The sequence below is a fragment of the Crassostrea angulata genome, chromosome 1, assembly GCF_025612915.1.
Source record: "Crassostrea angulata isolate pt1a10 chromosome 1, ASM2561291v2, whole genome shotgun sequence".
NCBI lineage: Eukaryota > Metazoa > Mollusca > Bivalvia > Ostreida > Ostreidae > Magallana > Magallana angulata.
The window spans coordinates 12,322,171-12,342,295 of NC_069111.1; the positions used below are offsets into that span (position 1 = coordinate 12,322,171).

The 20,125-nt window shown below is 34.9% G+C and overlaps 1 protein-coding gene across 4 annotated transcripts in view; it reads right to left on the bottom strand.

The window, feature by feature from the left end:
• Positions 1-10,779: 10,779 nt before the first annotated feature.
• Positions 10,780-20,125, bottom strand: part of LOC128174191 (transcription factor mef2A-like) — a 25,942-nt gene continuing 16,596 nt past the window's right edge. For all 4 annotated transcript variants that reach the window (XM_052839812.1, XM_052839819.1, XM_052839807.1 and 1 more), the window contains 5 exons: positions 19,110-20,125; positions 17,627-17,745; positions 14,036-14,176; positions 13,421-13,600; positions 10,780-12,971 (listed from right to left, as the gene is read on the bottom strand). The exon at positions 19,110-20,125 is cut by the window's right edge and continues 508 nt beyond it. In XM_052839812.1, coding sequence (XP_052695772.1) covers positions 12,798-12,971; positions 13,421-13,600; positions 14,036-14,176; positions 17,627-17,745; positions 19,110-20,125 — 1,630 coding nt within the window. In that variant the 3' untranslated portion in view covers positions 10,780-12,797. The remainder of the gene's footprint in view (positions 12,972-13,420; positions 13,601-14,035; positions 14,177-17,626; positions 17,746-19,109) is intronic.

Below are 20,125 nucleotides of genomic sequence, written 5' to 3' on the forward strand. Positions count from 1 at the left end.
TCTTTCTAAGTAATAGGTCAAGGTCAAAGAAATGCTTTTCATCCTATTGTCCATTATTTAAGCGGGGCCATCTCGATGTTATCTAGTTAATGCTACTCCTCTTAATTAAACCACTACACAGAATTTCGTGTAACTTTGTAGGTACACATGACACTATATATTGCAATGAAATTCAAATTCAATTATTTTCTTGAAAGTTTGGCCAAATATTGAATATAATAATGAAAAGTATTGTCGGCCCGACTCCGCCCTGAGAAAGAGCGCATGCAGGTACAGTTAAACTTCGATATCTCGAACACTGATATCTCGAATACATGTACACTGAATATGTACTTGTTTCTGGGTTGAAGTGTACCCTTAGTATATAGAATGATAACAAAATACGATACTCTACGTAACAGCAAATAACAGTTTGAACGTGCGTGAATTGCAACATTTCCTGTTAGCAAGAGAGAGAAGCGGACAAAACCTTGGTATCACTTTTCTCTACGATAATATTCCTACAAAATCATATACATGTATGACGTTTTGCCCATATTTTTCTTTCTGCATAAATAGTATTCAAACACCGATTGTCAACTGAAAAAGGTCGTTTCACACCACAAAACGGTATGCTAAATTAAATGTGTTCAAAACAAATTCGATCTCTGTGTTAAAACATTTTAAAATATTAGGCATGATGATCATCAACATTCATTCATTCGATATTATATTCCTCTTTTCAGAGATTACATGAAATATGTATCATGTAACGATATCAAAAATTTATATCATGCAACATGACATACAAAAATCTATAGATACACAAACGTCAAATTGTGAATATTATAAACAAAATATGAAATGCATCGTGCAAATTAAATTTAATGGAATAGTTATGAAATGTATGTTTACACGAGACTACTGCATATTTTGTACAATACCGGTATTTACAAAGTACACCTTATATAATTAATGGATAGCATTTTTTATTCATTATCGTTTACATGTATTTACATTTTATTACATATATTTTTTTTTTTTGCTTACACCGTAAGCTAGTATATTTTTAGTATTCGTGTCACACTTTTGCAAAGATTTGATATACGAGGGTCAATCAAAAAATACGAAGACTTTTGTCATAGCTATGTTACTTAACGTCATATCATTACTAAATTTGGTAGACATAATTTAGCAATAGTTTCAGACAATTTGCAAGAAAAAAAGTTAATAAATTTCTTTATTTCTAAGAATTATTTAGAATTAAATCCTGCAAAAATGAGGTCACGGCGCACGGTCAAAATTTATGTTATGTCAACAATAAACCATATAATGTTGAAAGTATTATCTCTATAAATTTGGCTTAAAACCAAATTATATCGAAACTTCAAATTTAGTATAGTCATGGTATTCTATGTACCAAATAATGACGGGAAATATTGTTTTGTCGAACAGATATTAGTAACTAAAGTCAGATAGTCCTCTTTAGAATTGACTAAAAACATCGACGTCGCCTGACGTCACGGCGCAACGAGAAGTACAAATAAAATGGATTTATCTCATGAAAAAGCCGATACAAGCTGTGAAAATGCTCAATGGTGCAAAAAATAAGTCAACAACTATTTGCAAGTTTGTGTTTAACTGTAATACATTTTGTGAGGGTTGTGGTCATTGTATTTTGAATATGAAACAGTCCGACAGAGAGTAGAATATCTGTAAATATTTGGTCATAAAAGAAGTAACGTCAACCAACGTTCAGGGTTATCCTTACTGTAAACTAAGATATACACGGTTAGAAAATGAAAACATTGAAGAACTAACTTATGATTCTCGAGCAAATGTGTGCAAATAAGATGTTAAGTGGTTCAGTGCCATTTTAAATTGTAAGAAGAAAGGCACAAGAGACTAAGTGTGATATAAAGATGGGGTTTATCTATAAACTGTGCGTGTTTAATCTTGACGTCATGTTTTGAATGTTACCGTGCGCCGTGGTGACAAAACATGTTGTTTTTAAAAAGGGGTAACAAAAATGCCGTTTCATCAAATGGACTAAAACTCCGCATATCAATTTCATAAGTGTTGGTGCACAGATTAATCTGTTAAGTATGACTTTCATGAAAAATATACGATAGACAGCCGCATTGTCTTCGTATTTTTTGATTGACCCTCGTATTTACCCCTTCAATGATGATTGGAATACAATGTATTGTTTTGAACTTTCCAGAATCAGTCATAATATTTTTGTTTATCATCAAAATATACGAAGAATTTTTGACAAGGTTTGAAAAATTGAGCGGGGCTCATTTTTCAACGTTGAATATTGATACCAAAGTTGGTGAATGGAGACCCTGGTCCGTTAGTCGCGTCATGAAAGTTTGATTATGAAAATTCTAAAGTCAACAGCAAATAAGCAAAAATTAAAGAATTGATTTTTGGGAGTTGATTTTTAATCAACTCTCCTATGCAGTTACTCTGGCAAACCGAAAGTGAAACAGTGTTTGGACCTAAGCACAAATCACCACCGCTGACAAGACGTAGATCTTGAAAATAAAAGATAAATTCGGTGTACTGTATGCTGTACCATTGTTTTTCAAAAAGAAAAATATCTATAAATACCTTGAAAATAGTCAGATTTTATATAGTACGAACAATTAAACTGGTTTTTTTTTGTAGTTGCATGTATTCCTACGCTAGAGTTCAATATAGTCTCGTTCAACCAGACGCTCGGCAAGCAAAGAGTCTCTCTTGGTAGTCGGAGATTAACGGAGACAGCCGAGCGTCTGGTTGAACTAGTCTAGAGTTCAATATTGCTTTGATCCAGACGTGTACAATTTTTAGAAACATTTCGATTACTGATACACAGTTTGGTGGAATTAATTCTATCTTTAAATATTACACAACATGATTCATATGGGATTTCTCGAAATTCTTGCCGGAAAAGTTCGAGAATTCATATTATAAAAATTTGCATAACATATCGTTGATTTTAAAATTGATAATAATCAATAAAATCAACTCCCGACATTTGATTATAACTTGGAGTTGCATGTATTCAATGAAATAAATGATAGTTTCTTTTTTCATAAACATGGTTACAAGATAAACTATTCAATTCAGTGAAACGATTTTTCATATTTGCTAGATGAGGGTACAAATTTATACTATGAAAAACAACATCTATCATATATATTTTTTAATTTTGATTTTTCACTCACCCAGTAAATTGAAATTGTAATATTGTTCATTTGTAAATTTTCTGCGTGTGTGTAAATACAAAATTTCAAGTACAATGGAACAAAATGTAATTTTTGTTTTTGCACCCACTCAGTATATTAACACTGTGATTACTAGTGTCCCCGCCCAGTAAATAACAAATTACGAGAGAAAAAAAGCAATCACTTTGTTTTTTGTTGTTTTTTTTTTAATTCATTCTCCATACAGTAGTAATTTTAGTTCATGCGTTTCGGGAATGTTAAAGATTTGAGACATGATGTACATGTACATTTTCATAAAGACTCATTTCTGAACAATGCTGTAGTAATTATATCTTTCTTGAAAACTAATATTTTTCAGTATTTCATTTTGCTGTAAAAAAAAGTACGATAACTAAATACGATGAACATGATTGAAACAAGTTGTTAATTTTTTTAGGCTTAAACTGAATACCGACGCATCCACGAAATTACATCCCCACGAATAGAAGCAAAAAAAACCCCCAAATCCACGAAAATTGACCCGCGAATATAAATGATTCTACAGTAATAAAATTGCCCCCGATGGTAAGATGGGGCCACAATGAGATATCAAATTTTTACATGAGAATAAATCAAAGTCGTGGCTATTGTCGTTAAGGTGTGCGGTGTGGCCCCTGTGTTCCTGTAATGGGGATGGGGGGGGGATTATATTGGTACACAATGTCGCTGAGACATGTGCCGCCTTTATCGTACATTTTGTCAAGCCTCGGCAAATATTATCGGCGGTTAAAAATTCAATCTAATTAGAATTTTGCCCTTGATTATCTGTTGTCGCTTTTGGAAGGCGTAGCCTTTTCCAATAAAAGGAAAGCTTTAGCAATTTTGATCATAAATCGATTTAATAAATTGATTAAAAATTAAGGTAGTAAAGGAACACTTGTATAAAACAAAAGACTTGACCTATAGAGGCGACATTGGTTTCTGTCTTTACAAAAAGCTTATCGATTTCCGTTCTACTTCTTGATTTTAGGCTATACACAGTAAACTCTTAGGTTCTGGTTCTCATAATGTATAGTGATTGAAAAAATGGACGCTTTTTCACTTTATTTACTCTCTATAATACAATACATTTTATTTATATGTGTTTATCTATAACCAAGGACATATGAGGAACTATTGAAAGTGGCGCGATTTCAAAGGTCGCAGACCCTTTGCCTCTTTGCGACAAATAATGCACGTCGCCTTAGTTTTTCCAACAGAACGAACAGGAAGAGTGATGTTTGTAGATGTAGAAGGATATTTACGAGGCGTTCGAACACTATCATCATTCACCGTACATTCAACTGAGCTCTTTTCCGTTCAAACAGCCGTATCCTTTCTATAAGGGGACGTACCTGATGCCAGGATGCAAGGGGACGCAAAACTCTAACTGACCCACCTCCATTTTTGTTTAATCTATAAACCTTCCTTCTGCATTTTTATGAAGAAAAAAATCGCCAAATGCGCACACCACGTTCTTTGCAAAGAACGAGCCACATCTACATTGCAATCGTTCTCCCACAATATTGTACCATATCCTATTGATGTTCTGGAAAGGCAGACACCGCCGTTTTTGCTCGGCAGGATTTTTTTACGTGACACCTGTCTCGAGTAACACAGACTGAATGATTCATGTCCTCAAACAAAGCGTTTAACTAAGGTATAGTTCCGGTTGATTGCTTTTACATGTAGATACGAATATACTTTTTTCCATCTTTAATTCAAAAAGCAAATGTGTATTAAAACGAAATGCTCAATTCTGCTTTAAAAAAAATGATAAAACGGTATCTATAAATGCCGTTAATTTTAAGAAAGAAAAAGTATGCCCACAGACGGAATCGAACCAGGGCAAAAAAAAACATCATATGTGACATATAGACAGCGGTTCAACCTACTGAGTTACCCATAACCTATACTTTATGATGTAAATATAGACCACAATGATAGAAATCAATTTCCGAAATTTTTGCGGGTTTGTTTTTTTTTTTTTTTTTTTTTTTTTAGCAAAATTTGACTCCAAGGCCGGGGTGCCCCCCCCCCCAAAAAAAAAAAATCTTAGTTTTTTCCTTTGACATAAAACCTATCAAAATATCAAAGATTCTTTTAGGGGCAGGCCGGTCCTGAAGGATATCTAGGCCAAAAACCAATCAGAAATATACCATTTAACTGAGAAAATGCCGTTTTAGCCAATTTTTAAGATTAATAATAAAATTGCAAGAGCAATATGATATATGTTCAAAATGCAAATTCGAAAAATTGAGAAATATGTACGATAAAAAATAACAACCAAAAAACTTCTGATTTTCAAAAGTGATTTTTTTCCCCGGAAAATCCGTCTCCCCTATTGGTCAATTCTTTTGTTATTTGCAATAGGTCCTTTATTTTTAATAACTTTTTTATATGTAAAACAATCGTTTGAAATACATTCTCAATATTAATAATCAACCTTTTCAATGAAATAATGTGCATGATGTGATAAGTCACACGTCAACTCGCAGTTTAATATTCCAAAGGTCCAAATTCTATATATTAAAGTCTAAACACTGATTACTTACATGTAGTTAAGTATATAATTTTTTCATCTTTAATTCAAAGAGCAAATGTGTATTTAAGGAAGAAGATTGAAGTTAAATATACAAAATGCTCAATTCTGCTTTAAAAATAATGAAACGGTGTTTATAAATGTCGTTATTTTTCAGAAAGAAAAAGTATGCCCACAGATGGAATATGCTTCTGTATGCGAGGTATTACAGTTGATGCTCTATTAGCCTATATGTGATATTCTTTCGTTACCATTATTGTTAGCTCATCTCAGTTGAAACCTTCAGTGAGCTTACCTGATCATCTTTTGCCCGGCGTCTGTCTGTCTGTAATCTCTTTAAAAAATTAAACTTTTCAAGAACCACTTGGCCAGTTTCATAACGCATAAGGAAATAACGAGAAGTATTCTAGGGTACGAGAAGGGAATTAAAGATTCTCACAATGAGGGGTCGCATCCTCTTACAAGGGAAGATACATCTGTACTACTATATTAAAATAATAGACTCGAATTTTTGGTCTTTAATACCGAGAGATCGGAAGAATACTGTCTTTTGTTTTATATATTTTAAACATTATTGGTACTTGAAGATTACCAATTTGTTTTTATTTTTTCTCAGTTAAGCTTCGCTAATTAATAATCAACGAAAATTCCTCAAAAAATCCCGGAAATCACCTGGATTTTTTGGATTTTACAATCTTGCGCTTGCGCGATACATTCACGCTAACGGGATCTTTAGTTTATGTTTCCACAATATCACATCTGCATGAATAAACTCAGAAATGATAATACAAATACGGGTAAATTCTCATTGGACTTTTGCTATATATTCTGTTCATATATATATATATATATATATATATATATATATATATATATATATATATATATATATATATATATATATATATATATATATATATATATATATATATATATATATATATATATATATATATATGAATGATTTCTTATAAGAGAAAGTATAAAATAACAAATATACATTTCAACTAAGTACTTACTTTTGTCTTCATGATAACAAAAATTTTTTGATTTGACTGTTATTTTTAAGGCGACTTCATTAACTTTCTCCAAAATCGTTCCGCGGGGCGATTCCGCAATTTTCTGCTACATTACGGGTATAAGGGAGGCATTCCAACTGTGGTGAGGGCCTTTCCCGAGACACAGATTATTCAAACTAAGGAAAGAGTAGTGAAATTAATAGCATAATTGTAGGCTTATAGCTTTGTTATGTAAATGTCAATAATAAGGTGTGTCGATGTACCTATTTCGCTTATGTCCGATATGCAATGTCAAGCCGTGCACGCACGGGTCAAAGTCTAGTTGTTAAAAAAAATTGTGGGGTCACAATGATGCTGGATGGTTGCATTCGAATAAAAACAGAAAATCTTTTTAAAAAATCTTGTCAAAACCCATTTTGTCAGAAAAGCTGAAACTTGTGTGGAAGCATCTTCAGGTAGTGTAGATTCAAGTTTGTTCAAATAATGATTCCAGGGGTTGGCTATGGCCGCAATGTATAAATGATCTTATTACACAAGAATTGCGCCAGAAATCCGAAAACTTTTAACTTGTTTGGAAGCATCCTAAGAAAGTGTAGATTGAAGACTTATTCCACACACGTAGACGAAAATCCTCTTAATAACTTCAATGCTATCACTTACGATATTACTATGCAACTATCTAAATAAAGTGTTGATTCAACTGAAATATCCCCTGGAAAATAACAGGGCACCAGAAGGTGTTCAATTTTTGACAAAGATGTTACGATATGTAATATAACTTCAACGCACTTTGAAAAATTACGCACTTTGAAAATTTGATTTAATGCACTTTGCAAAAAATATTCAATTCAAAGTGCGTATTATTTCAATGTGCGTAGCCACAAAGCATTCTAATAGAGTGTAAAAAGTTAATTTCATTGTTCCATCAGTGACCTGTGGACTTGACCAAAAAGAGGTTAAAGTTTGTAGTTTAAATTTCAAATTGTTCAAACCATGACACCCCCTCCCATCACCACCAAATAATGCATACCACAAACCAATATATGAATAGGGGGGGGGGGGGGGTCTTTAAAATATTCTTTTCAAGAACTACAACGCTATTTGCAATATTATTGATATGCACATGTATTGCAGCATCTTGTTATAGTATTGGTTTATTTGATACTGAATTGCTGAACTGGGGCCGAAACGAGGATAAAGAATACTAAAGTATGTGAAGAATGATCTAAAAGTCTTTTTATTTTGGTTATTTTTGCATTAGACTCATTAAAGCTGCTTTGGTCAAAGTGAAGGCCATTGTTGCTACACGTGAGCGATGTGACCCCCGGGCCTCTCGTTTTCATTCACGAGCAGCAAGATCCTTTTGAATGAAATTAATGAATCCTATTTTTATGATCCTTTAAAGTTCAGTGTTTGAAATTCGGAATTTCAAGACAATGTTCCGTTTCCAGCGTATACGTTCCAGAGGCGGATCCAGCAACGTACGTGAACGTCGTTTTACTCGATGACTTGTCAGTTCAAAACTACATGAACTATAATCGAATTCTTTTTAGAAATAGAGTAGAAAATACATCTTAGACGTTATAACAAATCTTTTATTTTCTACATGTTTATTCAGTGTAGTAAATACTGGATGCTGAGGGGGAGTACTTTATTTCGATAAAAAATTCGATAGTGTTTTTTTCGTATAAGAACAAAATTACGGCACACTGTACAAAATTCTTTAAATAAGCAGTTTTAAAAGCATTTATTTGAGATAATTACACTATTTATATTATAAATGGGGAAAATTGCCTTTAAATAGGCATTTAAGGTTTTCAAAACAATTCATTTGTCCCAAAGAAAGGGGGGGGGGGTTCCGACCCCCGGAACCCCCCCCCCTCCCTCTGGACCCGCCAATGCGTTCAGAGAAAAAAATCACAGAGAAACACTAGTAATATTAACACACTCTTCGAAGCGTCAATGCTGCTTTCCGCTAAACCACATATTCTGCAACAGTGTCGTAATATCTAACTACAAAATAAAGAAAACACGTTCCACAACTATTGGGACTTCATGTCAGAATATCGTGCGTAAACATCTCAGATCTTATAGCACTCTAGTTTCAATCAAATTCACTTTTTTAAAAAGTCATTAATAATGCAGGTGCGTATGATGAGCCAAGCTTATCGATAATAAATCTCAACAGTTATCCCCCTTTAAGCATGGAAAGTTATGTCCTTTTGTCTGCAACTCTGAATAACTCTAGCTATAATCTTTGAACTATAGCAGGTTAACTGCTTAAATTTGGGATGCATATTCATCTGAATCTCCTTCTCAGTTTCGGCAACAAACATATTTTTAGAAATTGATGTTAAATCATTGGCATTACATTCCAGAATAGCTGTCATGCAGATCCTTTTTCAATCAGCATAAAATAGTTGGGTGTCAGCATCAAAACACTTCCTTTCATCGTTACCTATCATCTTAAGTCTGTAAAGTTTTTGAGCAAAGTGAGTTCTCATGCAAGTTAGAGAAGTTAAAACCAGTTCATGCTAAGAAATGAGATCTGGTTCAAAAACTTTAACTGAAGACTGAGAGTATAGCATTAAATCTCTCTTAGTTTCCATAAGTATTGTGTGAAGAGTTATGATACCATTATTTTGTAGTAAATATAAAAAGAGATGAGAATGGAAATGTTTAAAGGTTTGATTTTTTTTACCATGACCAGTGGGGTTCAAAAGGAACCATGAGACATGTTAGAGTTTCAATATTTCAGATTCAGAAAGTAACCAAAATTGGGATATCTTTTTTTTTTACACAGAAATAAATTGAATTATCCTCATATTTTATTTGAACTTGTTAACCTGTATGTAATGTTTAATCAATGTTAATATGTGACTTTCCCATTGTGACCCTTTGAAATCCCAGTGGCCAATTTGTATGAATAACAAAAAAACATTTTATTAAAAGCCACTCAGAAATGGATATTGTTGCTCGTGATCATGTGAAGTAGCCGTCCTTAAACCCCTTATTTAGTAAGTACGATGCACTTTTCTCGAATAGACGTCTTTATAAATTACATTAACCAACATCATTTTAGCACCATTACTGCAAGGTGTCATGTTGTCCTACAGAAATCACCCAAAATCAAGATTCCTGCTTCCTTTTTTTATACAGAACACTAGGTGATTCACTCATTACTTCACATAACACTCCAGTAGACATTTTTCGATCCTCTTTAAAAATTGCATGTTTTCATGTGCTGATGTATTTATTTTGACCCAAATTTCAACATAATGGACTTCACTTTCGAAAAGAGAAAAACTAGAGATACTGTGAGCAAGCTCACAAATGATACTGCCCCCCCCCCCCCCCCCAAGAAAATATCAAAACTCATGCACTTCTATTAGAAAATAAGGGACGCTTTGTTTTCTTATAATGACACTGAACAAGAACAAATGACCAAAGCTCTTGTCAGGACATAATTACAGGTCACAAGCAAGCTATAAGTTAAATTTTAACTTCTATTCATTTTCCATTACAAGATAGGGCCAAAACAGGAATTAAGCTTTTTTTTAAAACCACAAGCTAGAACTTGCACAACTGACCCTGGGTGAAGATCATGACATATCCTCAGGTCATAAGCAATGTTTGTGTGAAGTAAGAACATCCCATGTTTCTCCATAAACAAGAATAGAATTCCTGGGTCCCCCGCCAGTCAAGCAGTATACTAGTATCGACCAAGGCTGATTTAGGAACTTGACCAAGGTATTAGTGGTATAAACATTTGGTATAAATTTAATGAAAATCCGTCAAAATTTGTAGGCATGAGAGCGCTTACAAAAAAGTGTGACGGACGGACACACGGACGGACGCCTGGCATTTCGATGTCCCCGCTCCGCATTGCGACGGGGGACAAAAAGATATGGACCGGACACAAATTTTGCACAGACAGATGGACAGACAAGGTGATTTCTATTTCCCTCCACAAACATTGTTTAAGGGAGGTATAAAAACAATAAAATTTCATTAAAATCAACATCACAATTTTAATGAGGTAAAAAAAAAGTTGAAATAGTCTAAGCATTCTCAAATTGGTAAACATGATTTCACATCTACATATAGCATACCTTAAGGCACCTCTACTTGCATGCTGCGTGGATACAACCTAATTTAAATGCAGTTGTTGATAAAAACCACCAAGAGTAAAAGACTTGATTTTTGATCAAGGCACAGTGTAAAAAGTTTAAACCACCAGCTAAAAACAACAGATAAAAGTTCATTACAAAAACAGATTTTGTTCATCTTAATATTTGACATAAAAAATATTTTTTTGCTTGAAGGCAGAATGGTTTCATACTATTTTAAAAGAAATAGTCATTACGCTTTCCTTTGAATAAATTCTAGAAATGTTAACATTGGAATGAATATTATTTAGAGTTCTTAAAAGACAGTGGATAGAGACTTTTATGATATGTCCATCTCTGTTTTACAGCGAGGTATTTCAGCGATTTACAACCAAATACATCAACAATATGCTGTTACCATACCGAGAGACATCTGTTTCAAGACAAAACAAATTGATTACATCACATAAAGCTCATAATTCATGTGTTTCAAGCATCAATCTTTGGTATCAGATACATATTATGTTTACCCATTTTTTACATCCTAAATATATTCCATCCTATTTCAGGCTGTTGTGAACATAATTTTAAAAAAAAGAAGAGATGAAATACAGCAATGTTGAGATATAACAAAATAAAAATATAGAAAACAATATTCTACCTCAATTAATACTGCAGTTAAAAAACTATAAAATCATACTTTTTTTTAAAACAAAAAAATTCTTACAAAACACACACTGAACAATGGAATCTCTTCCCTTTGGTTCAAGTATCTATTAATATAAAACTGTGCTTCAAATAAAACTCTCAGAAAGATAAACAAATGACTTCATCATAATATAGTAACGAGTCACTGTACAGACTATATACAAGATGGCTACACTGACAAACAGGTCAACGTAGGTTTGTTACACACGTACCAAGTTCCATAACTCTGGGAAATAGTACAGAAAGAGAGAAAGAAAAGACAAAGAAAGTCTCCTGAATCAGCTTTACTGTCTCAGAGATTAAAACAAAGAGATACTGTTCTCTAAAATAGACTTCACTTGATACTTAAGTTGAGTATTTGTATTGCTAAACCTACATTTTACAAAAGTGCACCAAAATTCTCTGACAATATCAGACAAACAGGAGACATATTTGGCACAGGTATTGTTTTGTTTTTCAAGTTAAATAGCTTTGATCTCCAGTTGACAATTTGTCTCAGTGGGTGACAAAAATCTTTATAAAAAACAGATAGAAATCATTCATAAAAACCCAGTATATAAAAAAAGTTTGATGTCCTTTAATTAAAAGCTTTCTCTTAGAGTTTGTGTCCATGCTAATAAAATATAAATATAAGTTACGTAATCATAAATATATCCTTATCCAATTCTAAAGCCGTGTCACGATCTACATAGGCACAGAAATCATTGCCCCAAATTGGTTTGGTTTCCACCTAGTTTTGGTAATTGCATTTTCTTTTTTTAATTTCCCCCTAATTCTACTAATAAATAAAATGCAGCAAAGTCCTTAGGACACAACAGTTTATGGAAATTAAAAAAAAAAGTCCTTGCAGGACAACCCAGAATCACAGGTGAGAAATGCAATGCTAACTTCTATGCATAGCAAAAATATGGCTTTGATATTACGTTAAACATCATGATATAACAACAATACCAAAAGATATCTGTATACAAAGCACTAACCAACAACTGTCATGGACAATGAACACATTTAATTCTGACATATCCAGACTGCTCTCCTCTCCTAAATGCTGATGTGTGTCCCTGTCCGCTCCCTCTGACGACACTAGCTTGCCAGACGCAGTGAGAGTTACTCCCCTTGGACCGTAACCTCAGGCACTGTTAGGTGATATGTATGAATTTCCTGGCTGGAACGACGACGTTTGAGCTATCGGTGGCGGACTGCAGCCTCATTTACACTGCTGTGCCCACTTAGGTAGAATTCTTCTGCGAGCGTTTGTAAACCAGTAATTAATTTGATTAATAGTGAGTCCAGTTTGTTTAATCAACATTGCCTTCTCGTCATCGTTGGGATATGGGTTGTCTTTGTGTTGTCTCAACCATTCCAACATGATGGCTACTGCCTGTAAAATATATGTCATGGTTTATCACATTGATCTGTTGTACATTCATATGATGCACAAATATCTTAGAATTAAGTCATTTGTAAAGACTGAAAACAGAAAAATTCTTTAAAAAGATGATAAAAAAAACACAATCTGAATTTTTAAAAATTCATGCGATTTCTTAGTTTTATGTAAAAAATAATTTCTGAATCCACTTCAAGAAATATTTCTGGTCTGTCTTTATTGATGAGTGAAAATATGCATACTCTTTGCTATACTGATATGTCTAAACTGAGAGACACACTTATACTTGTTTCCCCCTAAATCATCAGTAACTTGTGTGTGTTTTTTATTATGAAAGTACAGGCATGTGAAATTAATGTCAACGGAATGAAAAAAAGAGAAAAAAAGTTAACAACCAAATAAATAACAGAATGAGATTTTGGTACGTGTAAGAGTGTAATGACCTCTTTGGGTAGACTGGGGTGTTTCTTGGACTCGGACTTTCCGTGGTTACTGCTGCTACTGACGATACTGGTGGAGTCGCTACAGTCAGCCAGATCCTTGAGGGACTTGAAGTGTGGCGAACACATGGCGCCCAGATCCAAGCCCTTCTTCGCATTCGGTGAGGCAAACAACCCTTGCATCTGAAATACACAGCATAAAAATTCATCCCAACAGGACAAAAAAATGTGGTTAAAAGGGACATCAATTCTCAGCTCCCCGAAAACAATTTGTTGTCGCTGAAAATTTTTACTGTTTTTTCCCCTCCAGCATTATGCTATTAATAAATGACTACCTTTAACACATGCTCATTACTCTTTCACGTATGCATTTCTAAACTAGAAAGACCTTTACATCACCTCCAACGTTTGTCTGTATAATAAATTACGACTGCTGACTATATTATTATATAACCTGTCATACATTGCTTTAAAATTATTTGTGTGCAGTTTGTTAACTTTTTTTGTTTTGGTAAATTAAGTGGTTAATTTTTTTTCTCCCCTACTAAAAAAGTTTTATAACAATTATGCAAACTCTTTCAACAATTCTGAACATCAACAAGTTGGCTAACTAAATACCATCATGCCGTCCATGTCACTGAATTTGTGGTCCTTTGTAGGGGTCCCCATGTTGGGAGTCATGTTTCCTCCCATAGGCTGACCGCCCAGAGACGAGGGGTTCACCCCGCCGCTGTGGTTAGGCAGCTGAAACGTTGCCGGCTGAAAAAAAATAAAAAATGTATTAGCTAATTAACGTTTCTGAAATTCGGTTTCCAACAGCCTAAAATATCATCCAAAACATATTGTACTACATATGTGGCTGACTTTTACAGCCCAATTAGCTTTGCCTTCCTACTGGTACCGGTATGTAGTTTGAACAAGGCCTGGCAAAACATGATTAGGAAATGTTTTTCAAAATTCATAATTGTACTCATCTTTTAGCATTTTGTACATCATCTGACATTTAACACAAGCAGAAAATGTGTTGCATTCATGTTGTATCTAGCAAAGACTACATTGCTTTTGGTTTATTTTAATTTTCTGATAAGAGTTAAGTTTGTTCTCCTGATTATTCATTAAAAAATCCCTTTGGATACATTCTGTTGTAAGGAGACCTTATCAGGGCAGGTGCATGACTCAGCCAGGGGCCCTGTAGTCATGTCTAACCTAGTTCCCCTTGGCAGGTTCTTACTGAACTGGCCAGGCGGAGATGACTATCGGGACAGAATTAGTTGTGTGAATGTCAGTCAGACTTCCTAGCAGCAAGGCAAAAAAAATATATATATCCAGCAATAGGCACACCAGATACCTAAATTGTTATGCTTCACTTATCTTGAGCTTCATCTCTTGCAAAGAAAAAACCCCCTAACACACAATATTGTGTATCTAATGTATGCTGCAGTATATAGGGTAGTCTGAAACATGCTAAAGGTATCACCCAAAGGGGCATAACTCTTAACCCCGCGCCTGACAGCTCCAGGCTGATGTGAATTTGGTGTATCTACACTGCTCTTATTCTAATGCCACTCTCAATGAACCCCAAACAAAGCACTGAATCATGTGTTTTGAATTGAGAATCGTTTTCTAACACAAACATACACTGTTGCATGTCAGGAAGTTCGCTGCACCTGGGCCTTCGCTTTTTTCTCTGGCGTTTTTATCCTTTTTTAAAAGGATGTTTTGCAAAACCATATGTAAAGAATCTTGCCATGCAGGGTTTAAACAGAAATCAGAAACTCTTCGCATTTGCTCTAATCATCATGTAAGATGCCTTTACCCTGGCAGATCATTATCCTTTCAAACTATTTCTGAACTATTTCAGCACATTCTCAAATCTATGGCCACCCCTATTAGGCAAGAATCTACAGGCAATCTTTACCAGTATATCCCAACCCCCAGTTTCCCTAAAGAAGCAAATCCAAACTCCCATTAAATGAGCATATAGCTTAGTTTTTCCACCTGATGCAGTAAAAATAGCACTCCACTACCCACCCAATTTTATGATGTATCCTTTACATTGAACTCTGTTTTATTTTGGTTTAATGCCAACAATCTCTGGCTATTACTGGATATGTGAATGTTTCTTTTGAGTTATTACCGATTGAACAGTTTGAATCAATGCTGTTTTTTAATGTACTTAATATCAGTCCATAGACCACTCCTTATTCAGAAATATTTTGTGTTTCCCATTCAAAAAGGGACTAATAGCAGAGTAGCCAACACAAGCAGACCTATTTAATCTTCTCCGCCTTCCCTACAGCCAAACAGCCACTTGTTAAAGAATTCAATCAAATTGAAGGAGGGAAACTTGTCTGATTAAATTCTATGGCTGAATTCTTTCCTGTTGAACGGTATCAGAAATGGGCGGGAAAGTCAGCATCGTACATAGACCACACAAACAGAGAAACAATGCACTTGCATGTTTGGATTCCCATCTTGTCGACCAATTTGATTGACAGGCTGTGTTTTGGGCAAGTCAAGCATTCAGTTTGACAAGAAAATCTAGTTTGGAGATTTATGGTGATGGGGGGTTTAAATCATATTTGGTGACATAATTGCGTGTAGGGCAAAGAATGGGTTATGGAGACCCCCCTAATGTGACCTGTGTTTGCTACTTCAGTGTTTATAGTAAACAAGACAGCCATCAACTGATTAGGTTTCATCAGTGATACAAATCATGCTTTCTGCACCCCCTCACACTACATGACATCAGCTGATATAAATTCTTATTTTGGGTTCAATTTTGACTTTTTTCCAATTTATTAATCCTAAAACAGTTCAAAGATGTGTTTTTTCTTCTTCAGAAACTATATGCCGAGATGAGCTTACACTTTGTTTTCGTTTGCAGTTGCTCTTTAAGTAAAATGTATGAATGCTTGTGTACTTTTTCACTAGAATGAATGTACTGAACAACGCACTTTTTCATTAGAGTGGCCAAATTTCTATCTAGGCCACATCTAAATCTATACGGGGGTGAATGAATCATTTCCTGTGCCGTGCTCCAGGTAGACTTTTCTAAACCTGAACAAAGTCCCATAGAAAAATAAACCTGCTGATAATAATAGCAGGATTTCTGTCATTGTACCGGTGGATATTGGCAATACTGATCACGACCCACACTCGTAATACTTAGTACAAATACTGCTCAGATTTTATAGAGCTGCAATGATTACATTTTGGGACATTTTGAAACTTAATTACCTAAGTAAATGATCAACTTGGATTTCAAACTCTTTGCACTTGTAAACTGAAATCTCTAAAAAGATTAACTTGATTTTTAAATAAATACATTCACTCACAGATACAAAGAAAAGGCTTTCAGCTTTACAATATGTTGCAAAGTTTTATTTTTTGTTCAAATATTTGAATTTAAAAAACTTGGGTATTTGACATATCCAGAAAAAGGAAAGTTTGTCAATCTCTTTCCCCCAGCCCCTTCCAATCTCCAACACAAAAGCTGGCTGGTTCCTTTCACCATTTCTGTTAACAGGAGCACCTTCCCCCTACTGGCATGAACAATACGGGCCTCCACTACCTGGAGTAGATTTTCACTGAATCAACAGGCCAGGGAAAGCCGGCTCCCTAGGACTAACCTCACTCAATGGACGGATTGTATTTCAAAAATTCTCTCGTATTCATGGTTAATGGTTGAATAGAGACCTTAAAGCTGTAATTGTCATTATTTTCTACATCAACATTTTTTTATTCTTGTTGGGAAATTACATGTGAAATTTTGCCCACTTAAAGATATCAGATCGCCAATATTAAACTTAGTCAGAACCCCGACTGCTGTTTTGAAAAGTTTGTTATTGGAGTGCTTACCACATACAGGTCATGCCTTGCAGTAACTCAATACTTCATTTAAAAGCATTAAGTGACAAGGACAAGTTTCAGGGAAATGAAAGATCAAGATTTAAGCCTAATATCGACAGAAATATGATGTAACGTCTTGTAATGCAGCAAAAATCATATGATTCCTAACTGCTTTATACAGGAAAGAAACCCGAAAAACTATTGTATTTCAAACCAACAAAGAAGCAAGGTCTCGGCATCCTACTTTACATGTCTTTGAAAAACAACAATTCTGTTTATCATCGATTCTCATCCTTTTGCATGCATTTTGTTCCATGAGATTAATTTATTAACATTAACGTTGTACAGATACGTTACCTTGATGATGTTTTGTCGCACAGAGCGGTCGAACTTCTCACAGAACTCCTCGATTGCACTCAGGGATTTGGACGTACTCTTGGTGACTTTGTCTTGTTCTTGTCTATCCCGAATTTTCTCTATTGAAGCAAAATATTGCAATCAATTTGAAATATTTCTGAATTTTGATATTTGAAACCTGTACACTTTCATCCCTTATATTTGTATCAGTAAAAAATATTAACTGATGTTAGGAATATGTTAAAATACCACTATAATTTCTGAAAGATATATAAATTTTTGGACAATAAATGAAATCATTGAAATCACAATCTACATGATTTAAATGTGAAAAGTTATTCTGATTTAATAATTAATACTCTCTAAAGGTAAAAAAAAAATAACTTTATCAAAGGTACCAGCAATCAATTTAATCTGACCAACTATTTCATAATTAGAAAAGTAGCGTATCAACACAAAAGAGATGCCGTCTTTTAAGTTTCCATTTGTCGATACCGTTTTGTATAGACCACAGGGTCAGGGAGTATATCCCCCATTATTATCTCCCCTCAAGATCAATCTACCCAATAGAATACTTCAAGTTCTTTATATCAAGCATTGAAAAAAAAATTACGTCAGCTAACAACAAAAAGTGAAAATCAATGTCAAATTTCCTAACGCTGTACCGATAACACCTCTGTGTCGCATTTCATCCATTGAGCAGGTAAAAATCGTGCACAAAACATTTATTTGATTTCACAAGATATATTGGAGGGCAATTATTCTCGTTTGAAAAGTATTAAACTGCTTACATCCTCTAGTTATTCCACTTTCTAACCTAGTAATGGCTTGTGAATTGTGGAAGGGTAACGTAAGACTGATGAAAAAATTGTACTATATTCATCACTGAAATGTTTTGTCGGGAATTTTACAAGCCATCATCCCTCCTCTACAAGACAAATTAAATGTCTACTCTGGGACGTAAATTCTGAATTTTTATGATCATAAATCTTTTTACTGGGCTATATTTATGCTAAATTATCCAGTAAAAACAAAATTTGACGACAATAAAATTTTATAGCCTCCAGAGAATCACAAGCCCCTATCTGATGCTATTGTGTTGGCTTAAACAAGCAACAATACCTAGACTTAAAATCTAGCATGGTTGTATCAATTTTAATGCTGCAAAAAGTGAATCTACAGCAGTTGACATGCTACTTTTTGACATCGATTTTAAACAATATCCTAATGCCTCAATCAGAATTTTGAGTCCAATGGGTTCTGTAATTGCCGTTCATTGGATTTGTGTTTACTGATAAATGAGCAATGTGGCTTTTAATGGGCATAAAATGCACATTGCATTTTACAGATTAAGATAGAATGTTAGCTTTAGATATTTGAATGGGATCTCTCATTTCCTTTGATTTTGCTTCGCATTGGAATTTCAGTACAGATGCAGTCTTGCTACATCAACACAAGGTAAAAATACTGATCCAGTACTTACCTATAAGACAGTGGTGAGCATATTTCAGGGCATCCATTATGACACTTTCTATGGCAAAATTGCCTTGATATGTTCCTGCCGGTGGGTTTCGAGATAGAAAATTCTGCAACAGTTTGTCGAAATCTGCAGGTAGATTGCTAATAAGTTGGTAAGGAAAGCTCGGAGAACAAAAGTTCATATCTGCAATGATGAGATCTCGCAAAAGAGGGAAGAGAGGGTGAGAACGGAACGCGTTAGAACGGTCCGAGATGAGATGTTGGATGAATGTCTGTTGTGAGGCCAACATGGGGGGTCGATGGGGGGACCCTGTCTTACAGCTTGGACAGTTGGGCTGGGTGCAGGGTGGCATAGAGCTTGACCCTGGGGTCTGCATACCCTGCTGAGGGTGCATGTTCATTCCTGGCGTCATTCCCTGATGAGGTGGTTTGGAATGCATTCCAGGAGTCTGGGGTCCTGCCCAATTCTGTCCATTCACTCCTGGGTTCTGACATTGCATGTTATCAGCACTAATTGATGTTTGTGGATTTGAATACATAGGATTGTTCATATTGGCACTTGATTGCATCCGATTGTTATACTGACTTTGATCATAAGCTCCGTTCCCCTGGGGTGGGCCTCCCATCATGTGAGGATTCTGCATGGGCATTCCCCGTGGTCCGTTATTCTGCATAGGGTTTTGACAGTAGTTTTCACCTGGGTACCCTTGATTTGGATTCATCATCCCAGGGCCCATTTTTTGGTCCATGCTCAAACAACTGTTGTTCATGTTTTGGCCTTGTGGTTCATACTGATTATCACAATATCCCATAGCAATTTTGTATGCATCTGTTCGGTCCATATACATTGGGTCCCCTAATGCTTCTCCTTGTGGCATACCACAGGTTGGTCCATCAAAATGCCTAAGGGGCTGCATTCCTATAGGAGCACCCCCTGAACAGGATGGCCTGTACCCAGGCTCTTGAATATCACTCTGCTGTGGATGTTGCATAGAATTATTGTAATTGTTCATGTGCATC